The sequence below is a fragment of the Nannospalax galili genome, unplaced genomic scaffold, assembly GCF_000622305.1.
Source record: "Nannospalax galili isolate Female #2095 unplaced genomic scaffold, S.galili_v1.0 scaffold1340, whole genome shotgun sequence".
In the NCBI taxonomy this organism is placed as follows: Eukaryota; Metazoa; Chordata; class Mammalia; order Rodentia; family Spalacidae; genus Nannospalax; species Nannospalax galili.
The window spans coordinates 1,364,333-1,390,961 of NW_008346293.1; the positions used below are offsets into that span (position 1 = coordinate 1,364,333).

A 26,629-nucleotide genomic window follows, 5' to 3' on the forward strand; every position below is an offset into this window, starting at 1 on the left:
TTTATTTGTATATTTATAATTAGACACAGGCTTTTTACATGTCTAGAAATCTCAGTTACAAGACTATTTCTCAGCTGACGTTAAGACTCACAGGATCATCAATGTGTAATTTCACACACGATAAAATTCTTTGGAGAAAGCAGAAGAAATTAGTAAGAACAAATCACTATAGTATGTATCCATTTTGATTCACCTGAACACATTTGACAGAAGGGTAACTCCTGTGTTTTATATTTAAGTTGAAAAATATTAAATGCCAACTTAAAAACTATCAGATAAGAGCTGGGGGACATTGCTGTTTTCTGACCTCTACATGCACAGAGCAGAATGTGCTCTACTCACTCACTCTACTAATACAAAGTTGAAATTTTGAGCTCCAAAATGACCCCAAAGAGAAGGAACTGGATCCCAGTTCACAATAACAAAAGAGAAGAGAAAAATCTCTTAAGCATTATTTCTAAATTCCTCCCTATTTAAACAAGCTTTAGAATAGTGATCACTTAATTCATTTTGGAAACTGCTGTAGGTCTTATATCAACAAAATTCTATTGTTGGAGCTAGGGCCTCTGCCACCCAAGTTCTGAATTAGTGTCCAGCCTGAACCTGGGGCCTTGAATATGTTAGGCTAGGTCTTAGCTTGAATCTTAAATTTATAACATAGAAGAAAATTTCTAATACCTAAGGCAAAATACAGCCAAAAAGAAAAGCCTTTTTGAAGTTCTTCATTGCATAATCCTATACAATATTCAGGTATTAACTGCACTCCACCTAGCCCTCTGCCTGAAGGTGCATTTCATCAAGTGATAAAGTGCCCTTGTCTTAAAGTTAAAGCTTCTCTAATTCTTCTAATTGTCCCAAAGGGGCAAATTGATTTGATTCTCTGGTCTCAGGGCAAAATTATGTAAGCATTTGGTGACATCCAGTGATGATGTTCTTACCTTATTTGCAACAGTGAGAGGCATACTTCTCTCAGTTCTTTATTAGAAACATAGAAAGTAAGCCAATATAATTTTAAACAAAGAAAATTAAAATAAATTAAAATGAGAAACATCATATTCCTCCCTTACTGCAATATACAGTCTATTTTTTCAGATGAGACAGAAAGATCTTGATATGACGCATATTGAGATAAAAATGGATAGCGCCTACAGCTTAAAAACACCTCCTTCCTATGAGGAAAAAAAAAAAAAATCTTGAGAGCATCACATCTAAAGACAACACATAACAAATACTAGTATTCAATATTTATTATATTTATTTTACTAAATAGCATGGTTTAAAAGAACACAAGTCAGAAAACCTTTCCTTACATCTAGTCTAAGTGGATGGGGTTAATTAACTCCAACCTGTCTCTATATTCTTTATGAAGCTGAAACCATACCAAACAGTCATTACTTGTGTACACTTTGCCTTTTCTGTTGAACCTGAATAAGCTTCTCTGAACATAAGTGAGTTTCTCTGAACCAAGAGAGACATGAAATATTACAAGATACAGGCACTTCATGTTCCCAGTTTATAAAATAAGTGAAAAAATAATAAAAGTAACTGAACCAGGAAAAGCTTTAGGTGGGCTACCTTTAGTTCTGGAGACTTAACTGAGAATAGCATTGAACAAGTAAAACAAGTTTAACTGGGATTAATGGTCACATTTATAAAAAATAAATCCAAATTACAATTGGAAAAAACGGTCATTTGAATCCAACTTAAAGATATACCAGTACTGTGTATTAATGTTTACATACCTAGACAGCTGAGTAACATCTGAAAGCTTTGCAAGAGTATGGTTAGTCAGAAAAGCAAAAGATGCTTTTATTCCACAGTATCTGATTATAAACAAAAAAAGTAATTTACAAAAAAGTACCAAATGATACTTTAAAATAAATAGTTCATCATTTTGATGAATATATACATGTAGTGTCCACTTCCTGGGGATTTAACTATCTAAAAGAGGCATTTCACTATCCAGAGGTGCAGGAGCAAGTTCACATAAATAAAACAGTGTGGCTTCACTCGCTTCGGCTTCAGTCAATGGTTCTAGACGAACGAGCTTACTCTGGGTTGGTTCTGGGTCCAGGCTGCTATCAAGCAGCTCATCAACTTCTACAGGTTTATCTGCAGAGGGTGCAACTTCTGATGATGTTGTACTTCCCTGTTCAATAGCAGAAGCAGGGTTCCCATCAAGGAATGCAAGAAGTGGAAAGGCAGTATACTGGATAAGTTGCTTATCTATAAAGATCAGAAAATACTCTTATATACCCAAATAAGAAATTATATACTTTAAAGTTTTAAAACACTAACTCAGGAAAATTAACTTTTCATTAACCAATCTAGAAATGAGATCATTCAAGTCTCCTAAAGCTAAATAAGAAAAAAGTCCAACTATAAGAACCATCGCCTCACTAATCCAGCTTCATTTAAATGCTAGAGCCCTGAGATATCATGCAGAGAAGTGAAGTCAGCAACTTGTATTCACTTGTTTTACGGGTTTTGTTTTTTGTGGTGCTGAGGATTGAGCACACGGCCTTGCACATCCCGTGCAAAGCTCTATCACTGAGCTATTATAGCACAGCCTGTTGAGCTGTGAAGTACAACAAGATTTTCCACGGTTTGCATTAGTTTCTACATTAAGCTCTTAAAACAAAATAAAACAAAACAAAAACCTACAGAAACCGAAACTATTTCCATGCTTACCAGGTTTAGACTTAGATTTTCTTCCCTCTTCTGACACTGAAACTTGCTGAACTACATTGTTCTTGGTAACTTCTAATCCTTTATTCTCAGACTAAAAGAAAAAAATACATAAAAATACTTGTTTCATAGAAACTTGTTTCAAAGAATCAAAAATTAAAAGCTGATGAAATATGTAATACTGATACATCTGATGTATACTGGAAAGGAGGACATCAGGAAAGATGAACGAAAGAAGAGAATTGACTAGAGTTAACAAAACTGGTTAAGAAACTTGTCCTTAAGGGGAATAAATAAAGTTCCTGATCTAGGATGAAAGAAGAGGGTATTTCAATAATACAACAGACAGAATTTGTCAAGACAAAAAAAATGGGACTGAATCAGAGATATCTGGTTTCAAATGCTAGTAGGGATAATTAAATATGCCTTTTAAGCAGTTTTGATTAAAAATGCATCACACAATTTTCTTCACGTAGACACAACATCTAGCACAAACAAATGTAAAGCAGCTAAGGGTGACACTGTGGTAGCTTTAAAACTCTCCCTCTTCTTAGAAGCCTCAAAGTTGAGATGGTGCTTCTTGTCCTTTTTGTGACTCTAGGTTATTTCCTTTCATTTAGATTGTTTCTTTCAGCCACTATCTTCTTTCAGAATTCTGATTATCATAGGAGAATTAAATCTATAAATTTCTTCAGTGATCTTTTCATCGATGTTCAAACTCTGAGGTGCAGGAGGCTCATAATTACCTCTAAATAACTCCTAAGTTCCAGATACTACAAGTCCTAAATTTCTACATGTTATGTTAGTATGTATGGTATTATAGACATCTGTATGAGTCCTACAATTCCTCTGACCATAAAATGAAACAGTAAAAGTTTACAAGATTCCACAAAGATAATGGCCCTGTAATAAAAACTAAACCATTCCAAACATTTAAGTGGAAACAGTTCATCACTTTTAGTAGTCACAAAATATTAATTCCATTTTTATATTCCCTAAAATAGGCATTTCCCAAGAATGCCACTATTGATAATCTAAAATCTGAAAACCAGGATAATAAATGGATTTCCCTTCTCATACAAATTTGTACTCACTAGTAATGCCCACTCAGATAGTCATACTAAGACTTCCAGATTAGGAAAATGTGGTAATTCATATCATGTATCTTTGTCATAAAGAATGACATATAAAACACCCATAATTCTCAGTTACTCTGGACTCAGAACCATAATGAAAAATCATATACAACTTTTCTTGGTTAACTATTTCTGAAAACCATACTCAAGTTATTAGTTTTTACAATAAGGAGAATGACCCAAGAAAAATAACTGTTTCTAGCAAAACCAGTAAAGCAGCACATTGACAAAACTAAAATATGGTATCATTTAATAACATTCAATAGATAGTCATATTTACGGAAACAACTTAGATGGCTGATGGAAATTTATATTATAAACCTAGGTAAATGGTGGCAAAATTCAGCATACTGCCCATTTATTTAAAAAGTCTAGTGGAATACAGCCTCATATTCTTTTATGTATTATCCAAATCTATTTTAAGCTTACAATTATAGCATTAGTTGTGATATACAGCCTGCAAAATTAAAAAAAAATAATGTGGCATCTACAGTATAGTAAATAGTATGCCAATTACTGATATAAATTACCCAAATAATATATGATGAATTTCTTACTTTACAAATTCACAAACTTTTGAAGCTCAAAGATAGTCAAGATATATCTATAAAAATGTGAGAAATCTAGCCAAGCTATGTCCTTACACATGACAACAGAAAAATTCAACTCACCACTGTTAATTGCTTATATTTGAGATGTCTCACTTTTATATTAAACAACAGGAATAAAAATGTAATTCTGATTTTACTAATCTAGAATCTGAACATGATTTACTTTTGTCACCAGTGAAAAATTAAGGTTGAACAACTCAGTGTACATGTAAGAAACAGGGAGTGCATTAGTCAAGATGGTAAGCTACACAAAACAAAGTGTATAACCATTTGTTATGACATCAAACTGTCCTTACTATACATTAAAAAGTTTTAAGGAATCCTGTCAATTTGCTAGGCCCAACTGGAATATGTATTTGCTGAAATATTATTTATGGTTTAAAAAAGAAAAAAACTTACAGCCCCTATCCTACTGTATGAATTTGTTTTTCTTTCAGTTACTAAAAATTCGTGTGTATTAATATATTTTCTAATTTAAAAAAAAAAGGCTGAGAAGCTGCTTATATACAATGAGAATGTGAAATGCAAAAATCATATGTCAACCATTTATTTCAAAGAAATACTTGAACAAGTCAAAGCCAGGTGACTTTCCAGCACCAAAAGGCTGACTTCATACTGACAGTGAATCCCACATATGTCAGCAGAATCTGGCAATGAAAGAAAAACCCCGTAACCAAATGCTTGGTTTTCATCTAGTATTTTACTATCTCAATCACACATCTTAGGTAATATAAAATGTTTTCTGTAACTGTGAGTGATACTGCTCTCTTTTACTAGGATTGTTTTCAGACTTTTATAACTATGGGTCCTGAGCAACATGAATTAAAACTTACTTTTGTATTATTGATGTAATCTGTGGGATTCATCTGCACAGAACTAGTGAAAAGCTGAAAGACCAAACAAGAAAGATGGTAAGTTTAAAAAAATATTAAAAAATAATTGTGTGTTAAAAATTTTATACAACCATGTTGCGTGAAGAGATGTCACTACTACACTAGAAAGTTTCCATAGCAAAACAAGTTTGGAAAAGCAAGAAAACAGAAAGAAAATAAGAGCAGAGCAAATTGGTCCATGAACTAGATGGAATTTTATGCTGTAAGAAATTCTGTACAGTGGGGTACACCAGGAGTCAAATATTAGTTTCCCAGAATTCTTATCTCTATCATTAATCTTCAATTTCATTTCTTTCATTTTTTTTTTCTTTCCTCCCTAAATGTCTTTGTCATTATGTGGCACCAAAGGCTGAGTCCCATGCGCTGACACTAAGCATTCATTGAATACTTACTAATTAGACAACAGAGTCATAGAATCTACTCTATGCTAGTGAAACCTAAGCTACATATCAAGTGGATCTGTCTGACAAAATGGCACACCTATTTGGTTTTATTCCCTTCACCTAGCAAGGGAAGTTCTAAGGACTAGACCAATGCCTATGAGATGTATTCCCTATCAGGCCAGTTCATAAACATAACTTTCAAGTCATAAGCTTCAAACCTCCTTCCACAGAGATTTACTAGGCATTTAAGAAATTATTGACACCATGAAGAAAACAAAATGACATTATTTCTGCTCTCCGGGAGCTTACACTCTAGAAGACACCAACATCAAACAGCCAAAATATACATTCAGATACAATCCAGTATTAACAATGAGTAGTGAAGTTTAAATGCACTGAAGAGTTTAGAGAATGAGAAGAAAGCACAGACAAAAGCATATACATGATCAAACAAAAAAGTCCTTAATAAAACCAGATAATATATATCATCAGTCCTAAAAATGGTTAGAATTTGGAAAATGGAAGAGTACTTGCAAGACTAGCAATCACAAAGCAGGTAAGGCATGTTTCAGAAATGGCTTAGTCCAATCCAAGTAACAGTTTTGAGTTCAAAAGTTATATACAGAAGTTTAAAAAATAAAGCACTGAGTAGATGAGACCACATCCTTTCAGGAATAAGACCCTTGAGACTGGTTTGAGCAACAAAGTAAATAAGAAGTTAGCATTTTATGAGAATGATGAAAGCCAATGATTCACAAAACATAATGAAATGTAGAGAGAGATGCCATAAGTATCCTCTTTAGAACCTGACTCCTGTTTAAAGACCACAGTCTTAAAAATATCCATGGCTCTCTTTTTCATTTTATTTCTTTCTGTTTTCATATAACTTACTGACTGCTAAAGAGGTAAAGAGCTCAAGTCCTTGATTGTAGACGACTACGTAAGACTGCTAATTGTCAGTTCAGCCTGTTAATACCTCAAAAACCTGATGCAATTTTGCACCTATTGGGAGTGTAGTACCAGAGAAGGGCCAGCGATGTAACAGTCCCTCTTCTTTTTGGCCTCAACATCCTACTCACTGACCCAGGAGTACCTCACATATATTCCCAAAATATACATAATGAAAGTAGAAACAAGTAGTTTGTATGAGGAATTGTCACAACTTACTGAATTCTTAGGCCCCAACGGTTCTTCCTGCTAACTCCATCCTGAAACACAAAGGACTGAATTCTGGAGAGAAAAGCCAGACTCTGAAGTATACTTACTTAATTCATATCTTGGCCATTTTTGCCATTTCACAAAACAAGGCAAGCCATGGCAAGATTTTTAAATTTCTGATAGTACAACATAATTCATGGATGAAAGAATATGGGTCTTAGTAACAGCTGAAAATAGAATTAGGGTAGACTGTCAATGTTATTTTGGAAAATATGTGTTATTTAATGATGAGATCGTAGAATGGAAACCAAGATGACTCTGGGGTAATAATATTGGAAAAGTTGATATTAATATACAAACAAGAACAGTATAAACGGCAGGGAGTTTAAGAAATAAGGTTAGGCACTGAACTTAAATAATCTAAAGACAGACAAATATAATGGTGATGATCCCCGAGTCATGGAAGTGGAATTCAAGCCAAGTTTGAATTGAAAAAAGTTAAGAAACAGATAAACATACATTTCAGAGCAATTTAAAACTCAAAATTACTTCACACAGGAAAAACAAAGAGGTAGATAAAATTTATAAAAGGATACAAAATTGAGTGCCCCCAAGTAGAAGATGTCAGGAAAAAGAATAGTTCTTAGAGGAAACAGAGTGCCTAGGCACACAAAAAGAGGCCCAGTGCCTCTAAAATCAACAACAAAAAATTCTGCTGTATGGCACACCTGTAATTCCAGCACCTGAGAGGTGGAAACAGGATGGTCACAAATTCAATAGCCCTGGATACATAATGAGTGCAAGACCAGTCTGTGTTATGTAAGGTCTTGTCTCATAAACAAATTCTGTTGCAAATTACTCATAATACTAAAATGCAGTATTAGTAATAGGGTTAATTTTTTTTAACCCCCCCACCATAGCCCTTCATGTTAGGCATTAGTCAAACTTAATGGAGAACTTGGAAAAGAACGTTAACTTTTCCACACTGGGGATGTAACTCAGTAGAGGGTTTGCCTAGCATGCACAAAAATATGAAAATCTGCCGGGCGTGGTGGTGCGCACCTTTAATCCCAACACTCGGGAGGCACAGGCAGGTGGATCTCTGTGAGTTCGAGGCCAGCCTGGTCTCCATAGTGAATCCAGGACAGCTGGGGCTACAGGGAGACCTTGTCTCGAAAAGACCAAAAAAAGAAAATATGAAACTCTAACTTCAATCTCCAGCACTGTAATAACTAGGTATAGTGGTGCAAGCCTGTAATTCCAGCACTCAGGAGTTAAGAGGCTAGCCTGAGGATCCAAGAGACCCTGTCTCAAAAAACACCCCCAAAAACCAAAAAAAAACAAAGTTGACCTTTCCAAGATGAACAGTAACATTTAGTAACAAGAGCTAATACCAGAACCCAGACTTACCTAATTTAAAACAATATCCCACCTGCCCAACGAATGAAAAAATGAAAGTAAGCAAACAAGTAAAATCACCCAAAACTAACTTGCTGTGGAAAAAACAAAAGAGATGAGACAGGCGAGAGAAAAAAATACAAAACAAGACGATCCATAGTTTCTTCAGAAGGGACTGAATAAAAAGGTAAAAATACATAGCCACTCAATTCGGAAGTCGTAGTGAAGGAGTTAGAGAAGCACAATGGTAAATGAGCAGAGAAACTTGTCAAAATGCTTGGTCTGTAAAGAGATGTGGACAATATGTATCTACTGGAGCCAGGTGAGAGAAGTGGGGGTGGCAGAGAGACAGAGAGTCTGAGGGCAGGTATACAAACTGGTTTTAAAGAGGAAGTACTTCCTCCAAAGGATACAAACTTGGAAACAGGCACTAATGAGAAGATCGGCAGCACAGTGAATTACTCTCTGCAAATATGGGGAAGTTGACACATTCAGTAAATGTTCAAAGTCAAATTTAAAGGACATAGTCATAAAACCATAAGGACTTATAGACCCCCCAATTAAGGGATTTTATTTCAATCTTTATAATCGAGGGAAGGAGACATTTGGAAAGGTCCTAGATTTAGATTTAGAGTTGGGACTAGATAGGATTAATGGCCACAAGGAGACTGGTTACTGTTTTTAAGCTGATGTGGAAGCCTAATTTACTTAAGGATAGCAACACTGATCAGCATGGGAAGGAAACTTTCAAAAAAAGTGAAATACATCTTCTGTGGTGCTAATGGTTTGGAAAAAAAGTGATTAAGCCATGTGACAAGCTAATTTCATGAGAAATGATGTAAAGGGGCTAATTAAGCAGAAATACAACTAGAGAGTAAGAAAGCACTAATTCCTTTTGGTTTCATTAAAATGATACTATAGATTCTTTTGATATGAAAGGTGCTGTATTGTAAGCAAAAAACTTCTCAGAATAAAGAACAGAACACAGAAAAAAAAAGAGAGCAGGACAAGCTAAGCAAGTACAGAAAGCTTTGCATAGGGTGAGAAGAGTGCTACAGACAAAAGAAAACTGAAAATCCACTGGGTGTGGTAGCACACGCCTTTAATCCTGGTAGATACAGGCAGGTCTCTGTGAGACTGAGGCCAACCTGGTGTACATAGCAAATTCTAGATCTGCCAAGTCTGCATGGTGAGACCTTGTCTCAAAAAAAAAAAGAAAATGAGTTAGAAAGATGATAAAGACTGAAATGATCAGAAAGGGATTCTCAAGCCAGATCATGTCAGAACCAAGTTGATACAAGTGGTAAACTAAACAAAGGCTGGAACAGAGAAGCCTTGGAACTCAAAGCATAAAAAATATGAGAAATATAATAACATATTTTGAATAGAAAATGTTAATTGCCCAAGGATTAAGAAATGTTTCCATGATGTTTCCAGGCTAGATACTTCTATTACTAATTTCCAAAGATCTTTATTCAGTGACAATTTAGTCTATAATAAACTGTATACATACACAATAACAAGTCCAGGCAAGACCTATTACTAATTTCCCAAGATCTTTATTCAGTGACAATTTAGCTAGAATAAACTATATACATACACAATAACAAGTCCAGACAAGACCTAGGTGTAATAGGACTACTGAATAGAAGTGGTATGTTATTACAGGGGAGTAAACTAAAGTGCTTCTCAGAGGCACAGTGATCACTCTTCATCAATGCTCCAAACCCATCTGTTTATGCTTTCTGATAAAATCTTTAAGAAAATGCAAAAACAGTATAGAATAAAAAAAACAGTATTAACTTTGTATGCAAATTACCAATGTAGTAAAGATTACCCAAAATACCTACATCAACCAGAAGATCCGGGTCTATGCTAAACTGTCTTCCTGACAGCATAGCTTGGAAGTCCTCTAAACTGCAATCAATGCTGTCAAGATAATCCAACAGCTCAACCCTAAAAAAAAAAAAAAAAAAAAAAATCGATTTATTATTTATCTTCATTCTTACATTTAAAATCACCACTGAAATCTAGCTATACAAAGTATCCTTAGGAAATCCTAAGTCCTTAACAGTTACTAATCTTAACACATCTCATTCAAGATCTGAAATTTCTGAAAATTTGTAAAGAGAATTCATACTCTTTATACAAATTCACAATTTTCAGAAGAGGTGCTGCATCAACAGCCTGATTTACCTTTTTCTTCTATACTATCTCATTAGTCTAAAACTTCTTAATATTCCAGTTCTATACTATCAATTATTGCATTTTGAACGCTCTATGTCCCTTAATAGGAACTGGACTAATCCACAGAATTGGTACATTACAATCATGAAGTCCTTAGAAAGAATTTCGTTAAAAAAATTCTAAAGAACCCATGAAAGTTCCAAGACTCTTCATGGGAGAATTAAATCACTTTCACTATGGAACTCAACCTCAATCAACAGAAAATGGGGTGACCATCTAAAAAGATCACTGTACCACTTGAGCTAACATTTTTACACTGACGACACCAAATTTTTAAATATTACTTCAGGTTTATTACTGAACTGAATAAAGAAAGCAATTAAGTTTAGACAACATCTAGAAAAGCACTCACTTTCCCAAAAGGTTTATATTATCATTCAAAATGGAATCCATCATGGTCACAGGATCTTCTGCAGTCAGACTAGATGAGCCATTTAGCTGGACAGCACTAGACATGAGAGGGCAGCTGCCATCACTGCCTGAACTTAAGGACTCTCTGGCTGGTTCACTCTGAACACCACTCTGAATGACAGGTGCATACTCATCTTCATTGTCATCTTCAACAATTACAATATCAGGGTATTGGCTACAGCTTCAACAATATAAGAAAAACCAAGTATGATTTCAGACAAAAGTAAATTTTATCCATTCATTCTCTAGGGAAATGCCCAAATCATGTATCAAAAAAGGCTTCCTTTTCTTGGGTAAGTAGCTTAATCACAAATGTTGACAATTTATAAGACAGAAAACCACACGGCATCAATGAAAAATGTTTAATTCAAAGAAAAAAAGAGTAAAAATCAGTAATTCTCCTTCCTCGTTTTCTAGGAGGATAGGGTTTATCTAGTTAAATCATGCAGGACAATTATTCAATTCAACACTCCAAGTATGAGATAGATATCAGTTCAAAGAACAAAAATGATTTTTAAATTAGCTTTTTGACAAGAAAAATGACCAATATTTTCATAAATTTTATCTTTTAATTCCTTCCTTACCTGGAGGGATCGGATATAACATCCTCATTACTTTCTGGAATAACTGGGATATTTTCTTCATCTGCATTATCATTAGTAACATCATAAATAATTATGTCATCTGAAATCCGTTCTCTCGCCTTTAAACCGTCAGTCCTACTGTGTGGAACCTAAGGAATCAGGAAAAAAAAAAAAACAAAAAAAAAAACCAAAAAAAAAATACATGGACTGCTACAAAGGACATCATTTTAAAAAACTAGACACGTACCATTTACTAAATGTTGAGGATAAAGTAGTAAACAAAACAGCTTTATCATCTGCCAGTCTAAGATTCATGTACTAATGGGTTACTAGTACCACTTTACAGAGGTATGAAGCATATTACTTGCATTTTACTTAACAACTACTCTATTGTAGTTGACGTGCCCAAAAACGTTTCTATAGAGAGCTTTCAAACTTTAAAGTGCTTTTTATACTGAAATAGTAAAAAGTTCTCAGCCTTCAGAAATGTCAAGCATAATCATACATCCAACTGTGTGAATGGGAATTGTTTCATCTGAAGTTGCTGTATCTCACAGGTTTTATTCTTACTCATTAAATAGTTTCACTAAGAGAAAACCAGTACTTCCAATTATTCCACAGTTAAATTATAGTTTGGCTATCTTACCAATATAATTTTTTAAAATATTAAGATGCAGCAGGTACACAGGTAGGCCTGGTGTCAAAGACCTATAATCCCAGTTACTAGAAGGCTGAGGCAGGAAGGTTGCAAGTTTAAGGCCTGGCTGGGTTACAGAATAATATCAAGAGCAGCCTAGACAGCTTTATGGGACCATATCACAAAATTTTCAAAAAGGTGGCTGGAGGTATACCTCAAAGGTAAAGTATTTGCCTAACAAGCATGGGACCCTAGGTTCAGGGCCTAGCAAAGAAATGAAAGAAAATAATTACAGGTACTTTCAGACCAGTTACATTAATTAAATTAAGTTCAATTCTCTAAAGTAAGCTAGTCATTATTACATTATTATAATGCAGCAATTTTTAGGTTTCAATACTAAATGTTAGGTAAAATATGTCAAGTATTTTTAAATATAGAAATTCTAGTTAAATTCAAAAGAAATCATCTAAAAGACATGAAATACTTTAAAATATATAAATTCCATTTAACTGAAAAACCTTCATCTACTTATAGGCACTTTCAATCCAAACACAAAATCTATGTATACTTGATTACTTAAATAAAAGTATTTGAAGACTGGCATCTGAAGTTAATGCTGTTTTGTTGCAGGAACAAAAAACAAAAACAAAAACAAAAAGCTCGATAATTTAATAATAAACCTGAAGCAGTATTTAAAAATTCTAACAGTTCATAGTGCAAACTCAGTGGTATAGCATTTGACTAGCAAGGATTCAGATTTGATCCTCAGTACATCAAAAAAGGAAAAAAAAAGTATCAATGAGAGCAATATCATAAAGAGATTTGGACTAGTCTGATGGTAGGTTAGTCTGATGGTAGATTAGTAGGACTGACAAATTATACAGCACATAATGAAATGAAAGTATAAAATTTTTTTTAAACACCTAGAGAAAATCACTCTCATCAGTGCACATTTATCACAGAAGATGAAATCAGCTAGCAGAAAAATTCATAATCATTACACTTCAACAGTTATGTTATTGTACTGTTCAACACCACAGTGAATTACATCTGTTTTAACAATCTCAAAACAACAAAAAGGACACACTGTGTTGGAGGTACAGCTCACTGGTAAACTGCATACCTAGCATGTAAGAGGCCCTGAATTCAATCAATCTCTAGCACTAAAGGAGAGGAAGAATCATACTGCAGAGTAGTATGTACAAAATGACATCATATGTAGTCTAGATATATACAAAGTAATGCAAACTATTATTCCTGAATTCACATATATAAAAAAGTCATGGCAATAACAAATATTGAAGCTTGGGAACGAGCAGGTAGAATAACTGTAGTAATTTATTTCTTAAAATAATCTAAAGCAAATAATGAAAATGCCATTATTTAACAGAGCTGGGGAATGAGCACTTACATTATGATTCACTAAACTTCTTTGACTGCATGAAATATTGCCATAATAAAATTTAGTTTGAGATAATAAATATAAAATACATTAAAAATTACTTTATGATGGTGATTATCAGTTGGTTCTTTGACTATGTGCTGAAATAGATTCTTCTTTTGGGCTCCATTAGTGTTTAGAAGTAGAGGCCTGTAAATAAGAATAATATCCATGCAGTTCCATAAAGCAAAAAAATAGGGACTTTAAGGTTTCTAATAATTTACCCATCCAAACCTCAACACTTACTTTAGTAGTGAATAAAAAAACTTCAATAAGAATACAAAAGAAACTCTTTACAACTATACAACTCTTTATATATACGTGCTTAGTAATAAAACAAGTAAGTACCATGGAACAAGAGGGGAAGCAGAAATAGAGTCACAAAGTTCTAGTCATAATCAAACTGCCCAAATCCTAGCCTTATATAAGTTCAGCCTTTCCTTCTTCCATCTTGGGTCTTTTGTCAGTTATTCCTCTGGTTTAGGTGTAACAACGGCAACAGTAGCTAATACATTTATAGGTACTACAATCTACCATTTAGATTCAGAGTTTTAAAAGACTAGGTATATTATATTTAAGAGAAAAACCCACCAGGCGTGGTCATAAAGCCTTTAATCCCAGCCCTTGGGAGGCAGAGGCAGGCAGATCTCTGAGAGTTCAAGGCCATCCTGGTCTACATGCGAGTTCAGGTCTGCTGGGACTACGGGAAGACCCTGTCTCAAAAAAACCAAAAAAGAAAAAGACCAAAAAACCAATATTTTTTCAGATGTCTCAGTGGTTAAGAACACTGGCTGCTCTTGGAGAAGACCTGGGTTCAAATTCTAGTACCCATATGGCAGCTAACACCTGTGTGTAATTCAAATTCCAAGGGATCTGACACTCTCTTCTAATCTCTCCAGGCATTGGACGACATGGCTGCACTTACATACACGCAAGCAATACACTTGTGTACATAAAATAAAAATATATTTTAAAAAAGAGAAAAACCAAATAGTATTTGTTTTTTTTTCTACTAACAGTTTTTTTTTTTTTTTTCTTTTTTTGAGACAGGATCTCCCTAGACACAGCTGGCCTGAAAGTAACTCTGTGAACCAGGTTGGCCTTGATCCCCATGAGATCCTCTGCTTCCCAAGTGCTGGAATTAAAGGCGTGCATCACCATGTCCAGCATAAATAGCCTTTTTAAAAAAGGTTCCCCTCATCAGGCCTAATGCTACTTTAAACTGCTAGCATGAATGAAAAATAGGTTCTTTGTTAATTACATCTATATGCCCATAATGACCTTAGTTAGCCTATTCTTATTTCTCAAAAACATAAGCAAGAAGCTGGGCATGGTGATATATGCCTGTGATCCCATACTCAGGAGGTAGAGAAGAGAGGACTGAGTTTGAGGCTACCTTCAGTAATATAAGACCCTAACTTTAAAAAAAAAAAGAACCCAAATCAGGAAGTCAGAAGGATGACAGTGCTAATAGGATACACAGGTTGAGTATCTCCAGAACACTGATATGAAGGCAAGAACAACAGAATTCACTTGCACTCATGTGACTGGCCAGTGAATTTCAGGCACATAACATGAAAACCCTCTGGACCCTTTCAGCCGCTTTATACATCAACTGCCTCTTGCACAAAATTATCAAAAAGATTGCATATATGCATAAAGGTATATGGAACACATAAATTTTGAGTTCAGCCATAAATTTCATCACAAAGTTACCTCACATTATGCAAATATTCAAAAATCTGAAAAAAAAATTAAAACCTAAATATCTCTAGTCCCAAGCATTTTGGTAAGAGATATTCACCCTATAAGATTACTCTTAAAATATTACAAATATAAATTTAGCAAGGGAGTACTGTTCTTTGGCACACTTTGCAAATTTGCAGAGGCAGACATTCAGCAAATTCAGGTCATTGGTGATTAAACGCTAAAATGTTTATAAATTATATCACTTAATAAAAACTTACCTTTTACGTTTTAAACTCACAAGTTGGTTATTCTGAACCAATGTAACAATAAACTGGACAATCTGAGAGGAAAAAGTAAATAAAATTCTTTCAGAAACTCAGTTCTTTAGTTCACATTATCAAATTTTATCAAATTAAATTAGGGATCTAGTAACACCCAGTTTGCTGCCCTCTTGTACATTAAATAAATCATTCTTTAAAGCAAATAACTAATTCTAAGTTTTTTATAATTTCTCACATATTAGCATTTGAAATCTGGATCTTACAACTGATATATAACGAAACATTACCAGCTTCCAGGAAGTTAACTGTTCTGTCGATAATACCAACTCTGACTGACTATAGATTCCAGTATTTTACTTAGCTTGTTTTCAGGAAGATTTATAATGCAAAAGCAGTAACAGTAGATAATATAATTAGGGCAAAAGGAATTACCAGCTCTCTTAGAATAAATCATAAAATATTCAGGTAAGAATGAGTTTAATAGCTGACTTGAATATTACTGTTTAGATGTATCCATCAAAACTTCATACTCCCAATTAAGAGACACAGAGAAATTCAAACATCTGATTAAATTTAGAGGGAAAACTATTAAATAGATAAAGGACTTACAAACAAACCCTATCTATAGGCATTTTCTTTAAGTATAATACACCATCCAGCAGCACTGGCCTAGGATCTTGTTAGCCATATAAACATTCAGTTCCACTACAAGAATACTCAATCTGAATTCTGTGGGGCCCAGCAATGGATGCATTAACTGAAGTTTAGGAAGCCTTCCAGATAACACTCATTATATGAGAACTATTATCTTAGGTTATACCTTAATATTGAACTGTTAGCATCCTACCCAAAGATGTTACGAAAAAGTGAAGACTGTAAGGTAAACAATGAAAACCAGTATATCACAGTCCAAGAATAAAGGCCAAAATGGCTGGAGAACTACACAGACTGTACAGTCATAAGATTTATGAAATTTAATTATGTGATAAAATAATATTAAGTAAATCTACTGTACTGCAATAACATTGTACAACCCCACTCCTAAAGAAAGTACTAAATGGTCTGCTTTATAATTAACAGATACTTAAAATGTTTTCTTTATTATTTTTACTTTTTGTGCATCAGTGTATTGCCTGCATGTATGTAACTGCACCCATGTTGTACAATGCCCTTAGAGGTCAGAAGAGGGTGTTGGATCCCTGGAACTGGAGTTACAGATGGCTGTTAGTGCCATGTGGGTGCTGGGATTTGAACCCTAGTCTTCTTCAAGAGCAGCCAGTGCTCTCAACCACTGAGCCATCTCTCCAGCCCCAACACAGACAAAAGTGAATATTTTAATTTAAGAGTTAAAAAAGAGCTGCTCACTTGCTCATTCAATAGAAAATGCTGACAATTTTGTTAAAAAGTCAAAATTAAAACTATGGGACGATTCAGTTTTTTTTTTTTTTTTTTTTTTTTTTTTGGTTTTTTAAGGGGGAAAAAAAAAAAAGAGGACGATAAATCTTTCACTGTGATATATACCAGGCTGGTCAAACTCACAGAGATCAGCCTGCCTCTGCTTCCCATGTGCTGGGATTAAAGGCGTACACCACCACATCCAGCCACATTTATAAATTTTAAAGAAATGAAACTGAGGCTGGGTGTGGTGGGGCATGCCTCCCAGCACTTAGGAGGCAGAGGCAGGCAGATCTCTGTGAGTTCGGGGCCAGCCTGGTGTACAAAGTGAGTTCCAGGCTAGCTGGGGCTACAGGGAAACCCTGTCTCAAAATGACCAAAATAATAATAAATAAATAAATAAATAAATAAATAAACGTTACAGGAAAATTCCAAAACAACACACTGACTTGATTTGTGAGAACATAAATCACTGGCTAAATCTGTCTTCATCTCAGTTCTCTTTTGAACTGAATCATGTCGTCAAGTTTTATTTTTCCTCTGAAGGAGTTGAGGCATCTAATATTTAGCATTTACCTGCTATACATTAACAAGCTCAATATAACTGGAACTTCCTACATCCTACTACCCCAATCTAAGACCAAACAGTAAATTTCAAAGTTAGGATAGTTCCAGGGAAGAATAAAAGTTATTGGCTGTTACGCATTATTTAAACTTCACACACACAAAAAAATCTTCAAACTCAAAGTTGAGCAGGCAATACTAGTGTTGGTGAAAAATGATGTTCAACTATGATCGCTTTTATTAAAAAAAAATCTACAGATGAAGAAGTTAATATTTAATCAAAACACGTTCTGTGAAAAATAATTAACAGACTCCTTCTACAAAGTACAGGTTTAAGAACACACTATCATTTTAACTCAGATATCTTTTACAAGGACATGTACTAGAACTGCCTAGAGGTCTTTAAACTACATGGACCCAAATTAAATTGTACAGAATTGCATTCAATTACATTTAGTCTTCATTTGCTCACTTTATTTTTAAAATGAGTACATCTATTTTGAGCATAGGCCAAATACAACAACTGTTATTCATCTCTGGCCTAAGCCTGTCTTACTAGATCCAGATTTTGTCAGTCATAGGCCTATTTTTGGCTCAAGGGCCTTTTCAAGAACGAACAAGATGAATCTCTCCCCTACCTACCCCCCCTCAAAAGAACTTGTTGCTGTGGGTCTAGTTTAGTCACAGGCAAAAACAATGATCCCTTAATTACTCATATGCTTCTCCTCTTAATGGCAAATGAAAACTGATACACAACGACTAAATCACAAGCACACAATGCCATGGACAAATTCTAATTCCTCCATTAATTTTCAGCTCAATATCTAGAACTTATAACATTAATAGCTATTTTTATACAAAGTTTTTAGCATATACTGGAAAACCACTGTTGAACTCCTAATGTGGTCAAGTGACTAAAAAATTAACTATGCCTATTAGAGCAAAAAGTATTTTTAAAAAAAGTGCACAAAACACAGTAATACTGTTTACTTATTAACAAATAGAAATTCTAGTGTGGAGCTGGGGGCTTCTTACCTTTCTAATAACTTGTTGCTGTTGTGCGTGCTTTGCTCTTAATTCTGACACCTCCTTCCAAAGGGATTCGTTCTCACTACATTAAAAGTTTATTTAGAAACCAAAACAAACAAAAAATATTAAGAAGAACTAGTCTCAACATCTTGAATCAAGAAAACCAGAGAACTTCAGTACTCATGAAGACTGCAAGTTCAAGGTCAACCTGAGCTACACAGTGAGACCTTTACTTAGATAACTAGACACCTATACTTCTACTATAGAATACTTTTTTATGAGACCACAAGAAAACTGGTTTGATTACATGGTGATGGCAACTACCTCAACACAACTATAGAATTATTTCTTAAATGCATTATCTGCTAGTTTGGGCAATATATGTAAAAATCCTTAAGACATAAATTACATCACACAGTAGAGGCAATTTACTCCTTTTGACAACCTAGTAAAGTTTCTTGCTTAAAAATAAGCTAAGCTTTAAAATGAATAGCAGTAGATTCAGATTCTGTGAATCACCTCAGGAAACAAGGAAAAGTGGCATTTACCCAGTACTTGATATGCTCCAGACACTATGCTAAACATCATGTGTGTGAATTTTTTAAACTTCTCTAAACACTGCCAAGAAAGGAATCATTATCATTGCATTCTAGACAAGGACATTGAGGTCTACAGAGCTGAAGGAACCTGTCCAATCTTACAAATAATTCTGCAACTGCTATAACAAAACTAAAGTCTATGAAATTCTAAAATTATCTTAAGATCTGACTCAAACACATGCAAAAGTAAATTCTACTTTTTGATTTTTTTTAAAAAACAGGATCTCACTATGTAACCCTGACTGGCCCCAAACTTGCTATGTAACTCAGGCTGGCCTTGAACTCAAGAGATCCTCCTGCCTCTGCCTCAGAGTACTGAGATCAAAGTCGTCGTCTAGTGTCATATGCAGCCTTTTAAGTTTTTTTTTCCTTAAAGACATAAATCCAATATCAAACCAATAACCCAACACTTAAAATTTCTTCCCTTCATGTCTTTGTAAAATTGAAAATGGAGTTCCTAAATATTAGCAGGCCAAACAGGGTATAAAAATAATCGAATTATCAAATCATCAAGTTTTTAAACTTTGTTTAATCTCTACAAAAACTACCTTCCTCAATCTACACACTGGATTTGCATATAAAGGCATAAAAATGGAAACTGTTTTTAGTACTTAATGAATAATTACTGTATTTTTTCAAAATCAAATTTAGAGATGCTATCTGCCTATTAAAGTAGAAGATAGCTACCTCTAAGATTTAAGGGTGAGTCAATGATCAGTTTCCCTAAGGGCTAAACTGAAATCCGAAGAATTAGGTTCAAGGACACAAGTAGCTGGCACAAGATAAATACAGCAAATAGTGTAATTAGTTAGATAAAATAAGCAAAACTGGAAAGCTTAAAGCTTATTCAAACAAGGAATCAAAGTCCAAAGTTACTCTTCATGAAGCTATTCAAGTTAGGAATAACTAATTGGAGAAATGGAATGCATAAAATAATAATTCTCAAGCTCGTGTTAAGTACTGAGAGGAAATCCCAGCTGTGTAAGAATAAAACATGTTTAATCTATATATAAATTATTAGTGTGGCAGCTAGGAAAATGCTACAAAGTAATATAGTAAAACAAGATAAAACGTTGAATAACTCTTTCCTGGGTCTATATGAAATAAGCAACAAGGGCTGGAGAGATGGCTCAGCAGTTAAAAGCATCAGCTACTTTTGCAGAAGACCTGGTACCCACATAGTGGCTAACAAGCATCCCTCAGTTCCAGGGCATCCAACGTCCTCTTCTGGCATCTACAGGTTTTGTACAACCCAGGTGCACTTACATACATGCAGGCAATATACTCATACACACAAAAAATAAAAAAAAAAAATTGTTGTTCTTATTGAGACAGGGTCTCCCTGTAGTCCCGCTGGCCTGGAACTCACTATGTAGACCAGGCTGGCCTTGAACTCACAGAGATCCTCCTGCCTCTGCCTCCTGAGTACTGGAATTAAAGGCGTGCACTACCACACCTGGCCTATAAATAAAAATTTTTTAAAAAGGGAAATAACTATCAAGTAGGGCAACTTTCTTATGCTTTTTTCTTCTATCTTCTGTCCTACTTTTTCCTAAGAGGACCACAAGAAGGAATTTTAGGAAGCAGTCATTAAAAAAATATGTAAGCTCTTTAGTGTGTGCCCTCATTTATTTGTGAACACCATATGAAAACTAACCTATGCAGGACTGTATTTACTACACTAACTTGAAAGATCTATTGTTTGAGAAGGAAGCTAAGCTTTGTGCCTAGGTTTATAGTATTCTGATCACTGTAATTAAAACCTATTATTATGATAAAAAACAAAAGTAAAGAGAGTAACAGAAAAACGACCTTTGATCTTGGCTTTAATAGACTACTTAAAACAGCCGACCCCAACATGAAGACCCCAACATACACCCCTCGAATCTCCATATTAGGATTATTTCTGGAAATAAAAATACTTTTACCTTTTTAATTCTGAAAGTCTGGACTCAATAGTTTCTTGTTTTATTTGAACCTTCTGAGCACTACTAATAATTTTTGTTAAATCTTCCTGACGAATTTTATTTTCCTCTGGTTTTGTAGCCGAAACCTTTCAAAATAGAAATTCAGAAAATTAAATATATATTAAATCCCCATCACTGTAATTCAAAACTTCTCTAAAACCTATTCAAGAAGTAAGATCTAGTTCCAAAAATTCCAGATGAAATTCTAGGGAAAGAATAACCTGCTAGTTTAATACAAGAGAAGTCAAGAAATAATTTTACTTTTGTGGATTTTTTTTTTTTTTTACCAGCACACAGGAATAAGCCATCTCATTACAACAGCAAGAATGAATAAAAATGTTATCACAGTTCACATTTAGTTAAAATTATGCAGCAATAACTGTACAATCGGACATTTTCTTCCATGGGCCATCCACCTTGTTTTTATTCTGCAGTATTAGCAATTAAGCTCAAGGTCTTGTTCTTGTTAGGTATAATACTCTATGGTTAGGCTTTATGCCATCCCTCTCCCTCCCTCACTTTCTCACTGCCCCCCCCTTTATGGTAATGAGGGGAACTGAACCCAAAACCTTGTGCATGCTAGACAAAAGAACTCTACCACTGAACTAAATCCTCAACCCTTTCTATCCACACTTTATGAATGTAGTAAAAATCTTATTTTAGAAGATAGTATTCATTAAAAAATGTGATGTAGTATGCCTGCCTTCTGTATGGTAGGGACTTATTTCTGATACTAGATTATGAACCAAATTTTGAACTAAAACAGAAGTCCTCCAGGAGGCTGATATTCTAGCAGAAGCTTTTTTATTCAGCCAACTTAGGAATGAACCCTCCCATTACAACGGATAACTTCACCCTCTGTCACAACACACTGAACATTTTTCCTTCCCTCTATAAAGGCTGCACCCTCAGCAGAGTTGAGTCCTGAATGTTGGGAATGGGAGGTAATTAATCAAAGCTTTATTAGTCTAATTTTCTGTATACATTTTCATTTATATATTCGTTATTAATGAGGGGAGGGGACAATGAGCTTTCACTCCATAGTCCAGGCAGGACTCAAACTTCAAAGATCTGCCGCTGTCTCCCAAGTGCTGGGATACAGGTATGTGCTACCATACCTGGCCTTTTCTGTACTCAAATTCTGAAGCTTAAATAAAAATTGTATTTTTAACAAAAGCTCACCTTCCTTTTAATATTCTCCAACAAGTCATCCTGGCCTTGTTTGAAGTAAGGATGCTGAAATTCAACAGGGCCATCTCTTTCCTGCTTTACAATTCCAGAGTCAATATGTACTACTTTTCGGAAGCCATCTGAAAATGATTCAAAATTTACATGACTAAAATTAGACAAGTCAGAAATAAAGCTTATACAGAATTTTATTTATTATTCTAATGAAAAAAATGGTTTAATCACACAAAAACCCTGCTAGTCAGGTCAGGCATGGTGGCACACGCCTTTAGTCTCAATGCTCAGGAGGCAGAGGCAAGTGGATCTCTGTGAGATAAAGGCCAACCTGGTCTACATGGTACGTTACAGGCCATCTGGGGCTACAGGGAGATCCTGTCTCAAAACAAACAAAAACTTGTCAGTCATACTTACACATATTTAGTTGTCTCACAAAGCTGGCCATGTTATTGTGCTTGAAGTATTTGGGAAGAATTTCTTTTGCAAATCTTTGTTCATCCAAGACCAAAAAACTCTGCCCATTCTAAAAAAGAAATAAAAGGAAACAACAAACAAAACAAAACCCAAAAAAGGTCATTTAGTCAAGGTTCTCTACACAAAGTCATATATATGAATCTAACCAGCTCTGAGACGAATTCTTTTCAAATACCTTCAGACCAACATTGTATTCCAGATCTTGACCAAAAAAAAAAAAAAAAGTTAGAATTAAATGTCCAATTACAAGTAGGTTTTTTGATGTCAGCCTCAAACCAAAAAATCCATCATACTGTGATAAAATATTAGAAGTGCTATTAAAAAAAAACAATGTTATCAATGTTATTAATCTTTAAACTAGTGTTAAGTAGACAGAAACAAATTTTGAGAAGTTACAATTTTATCACTATAACAGATACTAACTACATTTTAGTACAGATACAGTACTAGACCTAGGGCTTGAGCTCAGAGCTAGGTAAGCTTGCAACTACTGAGCTACAACTACTAGCTACATCCCAACCCCTCTTCACATTTTTTTCCGAGACAGAATCTCACTCAGTTGCTGGGGCTGGCCTTTAAATCACTCTGTAGCACAGGTAGGCCCTAACCTTGTGATCTTCCTGTCTCTGCCCCAAGAAGCTGAAACAGGTCTGCACCATTACCACTAGTCCAGGCCAGTTTCTAGATCACCATTAAAAGTCATTTGTGTTCTCTATTCAAATACATAAAAGTAATTAGAAGCTTAGCACAAAACTAGAGTACTCAAAACAGAATGGAATTGACAGAAAAACACAGATAAATGGAAAAAAAAAAAAGAGTCCAGTAATAAAGTCTGTCGGGATTTTTAATGTCATGTCATGACCATTCAGTAGGGGAAAAAAAAAGCCTTCAACAAATGGTGCTGAGAAAAATAGATATTCACAAGTGAAACAATAAAGTTGAACCCCTTACCTGACACCATGTGTAAAATTTAATTGAAAATGGATCAAAGACCTAAACATATTATGATCAAAGATCTTAAAGACAAAGCTTCATGACACTGGATTTGGAAACGATTTCTTGAACATAACAGCAAAATACAGACAACAAAAGCAAAACCAGAAATATGAGTCTATATCAAATTTTAAAACTTCTGTGTAACGAACATCAACAAGAGTAAAAAGGCAACCCACGCCAGGCGTGGTGGCACACGGCTTTAATTCCAGCACTCAAGAGGCAGAGGCACGCAGATCTCTGTGAGTTCAAGGCCAGCCTGGTCTACATAGTGAGTTCCAGGGCAGCTGGAGCTACAGGGAGGCCTGTCTCAAAAAGACCAACCCCCACCCAACAACATGGGGAAAGGATGTATAAATCATGCTTGTTATATATCCATAATATATAGAAGCTTTCTACAATTCAAAAACAAAAAGTCTATTTAAAAAATGAGCAAAGGACTTGAGTAGGCATTTCTCAAAAGGAATAAATAGCACACAAGCAAAAGGAAAGATGCTCATCCTCAATCACTAGGGAAATAATGACAATAAGATAGATACCCTGCCGGGTGTGGTGGTGCACGCCTTTGATCCCAGCACTCCTGAGGCAGAGGCAGGTGGGGAGATCAAGGTCAGCCTGGTCCACATAGGGACTTCCAGGCATCTGGAAGTGGCTACAAGATGACCCTACCTTAAAAAAAAACAAAAATATGAAACAAGGAAGGAAGGAAGGGGGGAGGGGGGAAGAGTTGGGATACTACTTCACAGCTATTTAGGACAGCTTTGGTTAAAAACCTATAAAGTGTTGGTAAAGATGTAGAGAAATTTTAACCACTGTGTATTGCTAGACAGGTATAAAACAGTGCAGCTGTAGAAAATAAACATTAGAGGTTCCAAAAAAAAAAAAATATGGAGCTGGGAGATGGATCAGTGGCTTAAGAGCACTGGCTGCTCTTGAGAGGACCTTGGTTCAGTTCCCAGTACCCACATGGCAGCTAACAACTGCCTGTAACTCCAGTTCCAGGGGATCTATACCCTCTTTTGGTCTTTGTGGGCACTGCACATGTATGGTGCACTTAACACACATGCAGGCAAAACACTCATACATAAAACAAAAATTAATTTAAAAAATTAAACACAGACCCAGCAATTCCTATCCTAAACAGAATATGATCACAGTAACATCAGCCACAAAAGTCATAAAATAAAAGCAACTTAAAAATCCATTATTAGATGAATGGGTAAACAAAATATGGTACACCCATACAATGACAGATTATTCTGAATTCAAAAGGAAGTATATCCGACATAAGCTACAACATAGATGAATACTGAGGACATTACACTGAGTGAAATGAGCCAGTCACAGGGGTATAAACACTGTGATTCCACTTAAACATTAAGTGTCTGAAAAAGTCAATTTCATACAGACCAAGCAGAATGAGAGTTGTGACTGGTTCTGTACGTGAGAGAGGTGGCAGTTACTGTGTAACAGGTAGCCACTTCCAGTATATAAACATGAAAAATATTCTAGAGTTGGACAGTGGTAATGGTTATATAACATATGAATGCACTTAGTGTAATTCAACTGTACACTTAAAATGGCTAAAACGGTTAATCTTATGCTATGTGCTATTTTACCAAAATATTTTAAAAATCACAGAAGTGGCAATATAAATCATTTGGAAAAAGTATTGAATTATTCAATAGCTGCTAGACAGTTAAATAAATGGAAAGCAATGATATGGCTCTCTCAAACCAAATAGTTTATTCCACATGGATTTATAAGACACAGAGCACAGGAAAAATATCTTTGTCTCCTTAGAAAATGGAAGAGAAAACAACTTGAAGTATAGAGGAATAAGATTCCATTAACAGGATCAATTTTCTGAAGATACAAGAACTTTAATAAAACAAATGGATCTAAGGAATGCAAATACAGCATTATAAAGCTGTTAATTCTCCTTCAACCAATAAATTAAACTGCCTCAATTTCAAAAAGATTTAAAAAGCAAAGATGAATAAATGCTATTGTAGTCAAATATTAATTATACTTATAAGAAACTCTTGTAAGTAATAGTAAAGCAATAGAAAAATATACAATATAAACATTTTACAAAATAGGAACCATACATGGCTAATAAACAGAAAATGACTTTAAAATTTACTAATTACTAAGCAGAAATAGAAATTAAACAGAGTCTTTCTGGGGTAACATTTTTTAACTACATTTTGTATCCTTAGTTGGTAAAAACTAAGGAGAATGATATTCTCTCTGAAGAAAAGGTGAAGAGAACACTCATGCATGACTAGAGAGAAAGCTGATTTGATCTCTTTGGAAAGCAATATACATTACCTTGAAGTTAAAACAGTCATACCGCATTGGCCTTTAATTCATACAAAATTGCTTACACACACCAAAAATATACAAAAATATTTGTTAACATCACGTGAACCATTTTCTTTTATTTAGCTCTACGATCGATTTTCCCTTTTCCTTCCCAATCTACTTTGCTGGCTTTTCCTTGTCTTCACAGCTAGCACACGCACGCACACACGCATACACACACACACACACACACACACCACCAATATTGGAATGCCACCTTTTAGTCCCTTTTGTCTTTTTCCAAATGATTTAATTTAACCCAATGGCTTCATTGTCACAAGTTCCACAAGATCCTAAATGGCAAAGTCAGACTGAACAACCTATTTGTTGTTTCCATTTGGACATCCTAAAATACAGAATTCAAGCTGCTCAGAAATATTCCTATTCCTGCATGTCTCCACTCCTTTCAAAATTAGGTGTGCATATGACTAAATGCAGCCAACAAAATACAAGCAAAGTAAAACAATTTTCAAATATTGTTTGGTATCCTTTTTCTAAA

The 26,629-nt window shown here is 34.8% G+C and overlaps 1 protein-coding gene across 5 annotated transcripts in view; it reads right to left on the minus strand.

The window, feature by feature from the left end:
* Positions 1-724: 724 nt before the first annotated feature.
* The window catches only part of Hsf2 (heat shock transcription factor 2), a 35,046-nt gene continuing 9,141 nt past the window's right edge, over positions 725-26,629 (minus strand). Inside the window, exons 2-13 of one of the 5 annotated variants that reach the window (XM_008842733.3) lie at positions 22,711-22,819; positions 22,294-22,421; positions 21,073-21,197; positions 18,552-18,627; positions 15,555-15,616; positions 13,650-13,737; positions 11,510-11,658; positions 10,867-11,106; positions 10,118-10,223; positions 5,269-5,322; positions 2,692-2,782; positions 725-2,226 (exon numbers count right to left, since the gene is read on the minus strand). In XM_008842733.3, the coding sequence (XP_008840955.1) occupies positions 1,934-2,226; positions 2,692-2,782; positions 5,269-5,322; positions 10,118-10,223; positions 10,867-11,106; positions 11,510-11,658; positions 13,650-13,737; positions 15,555-15,616; positions 18,552-18,627; positions 21,073-21,197; positions 22,294-22,421; positions 22,711-22,819 (1,521 nt within the window). In that variant the 3' untranslated portion in view covers positions 725-1,933. Of the gene's footprint in view, positions 2,227-2,691; positions 2,783-5,268; positions 5,323-8,119; positions 8,733-10,117; positions 10,224-10,866; positions 11,107-11,509; positions 11,659-13,649; positions 13,738-15,554; positions 15,617-18,551; positions 18,628-21,072; positions 21,198-22,293; positions 22,422-22,710; positions 22,820-26,629 lie in introns of those variants that run through there. The other 4 variants (XM_029568124.1, XM_008842734.2, XM_029568126.1 and 1 more) reach the window with 4 other exon arrangements.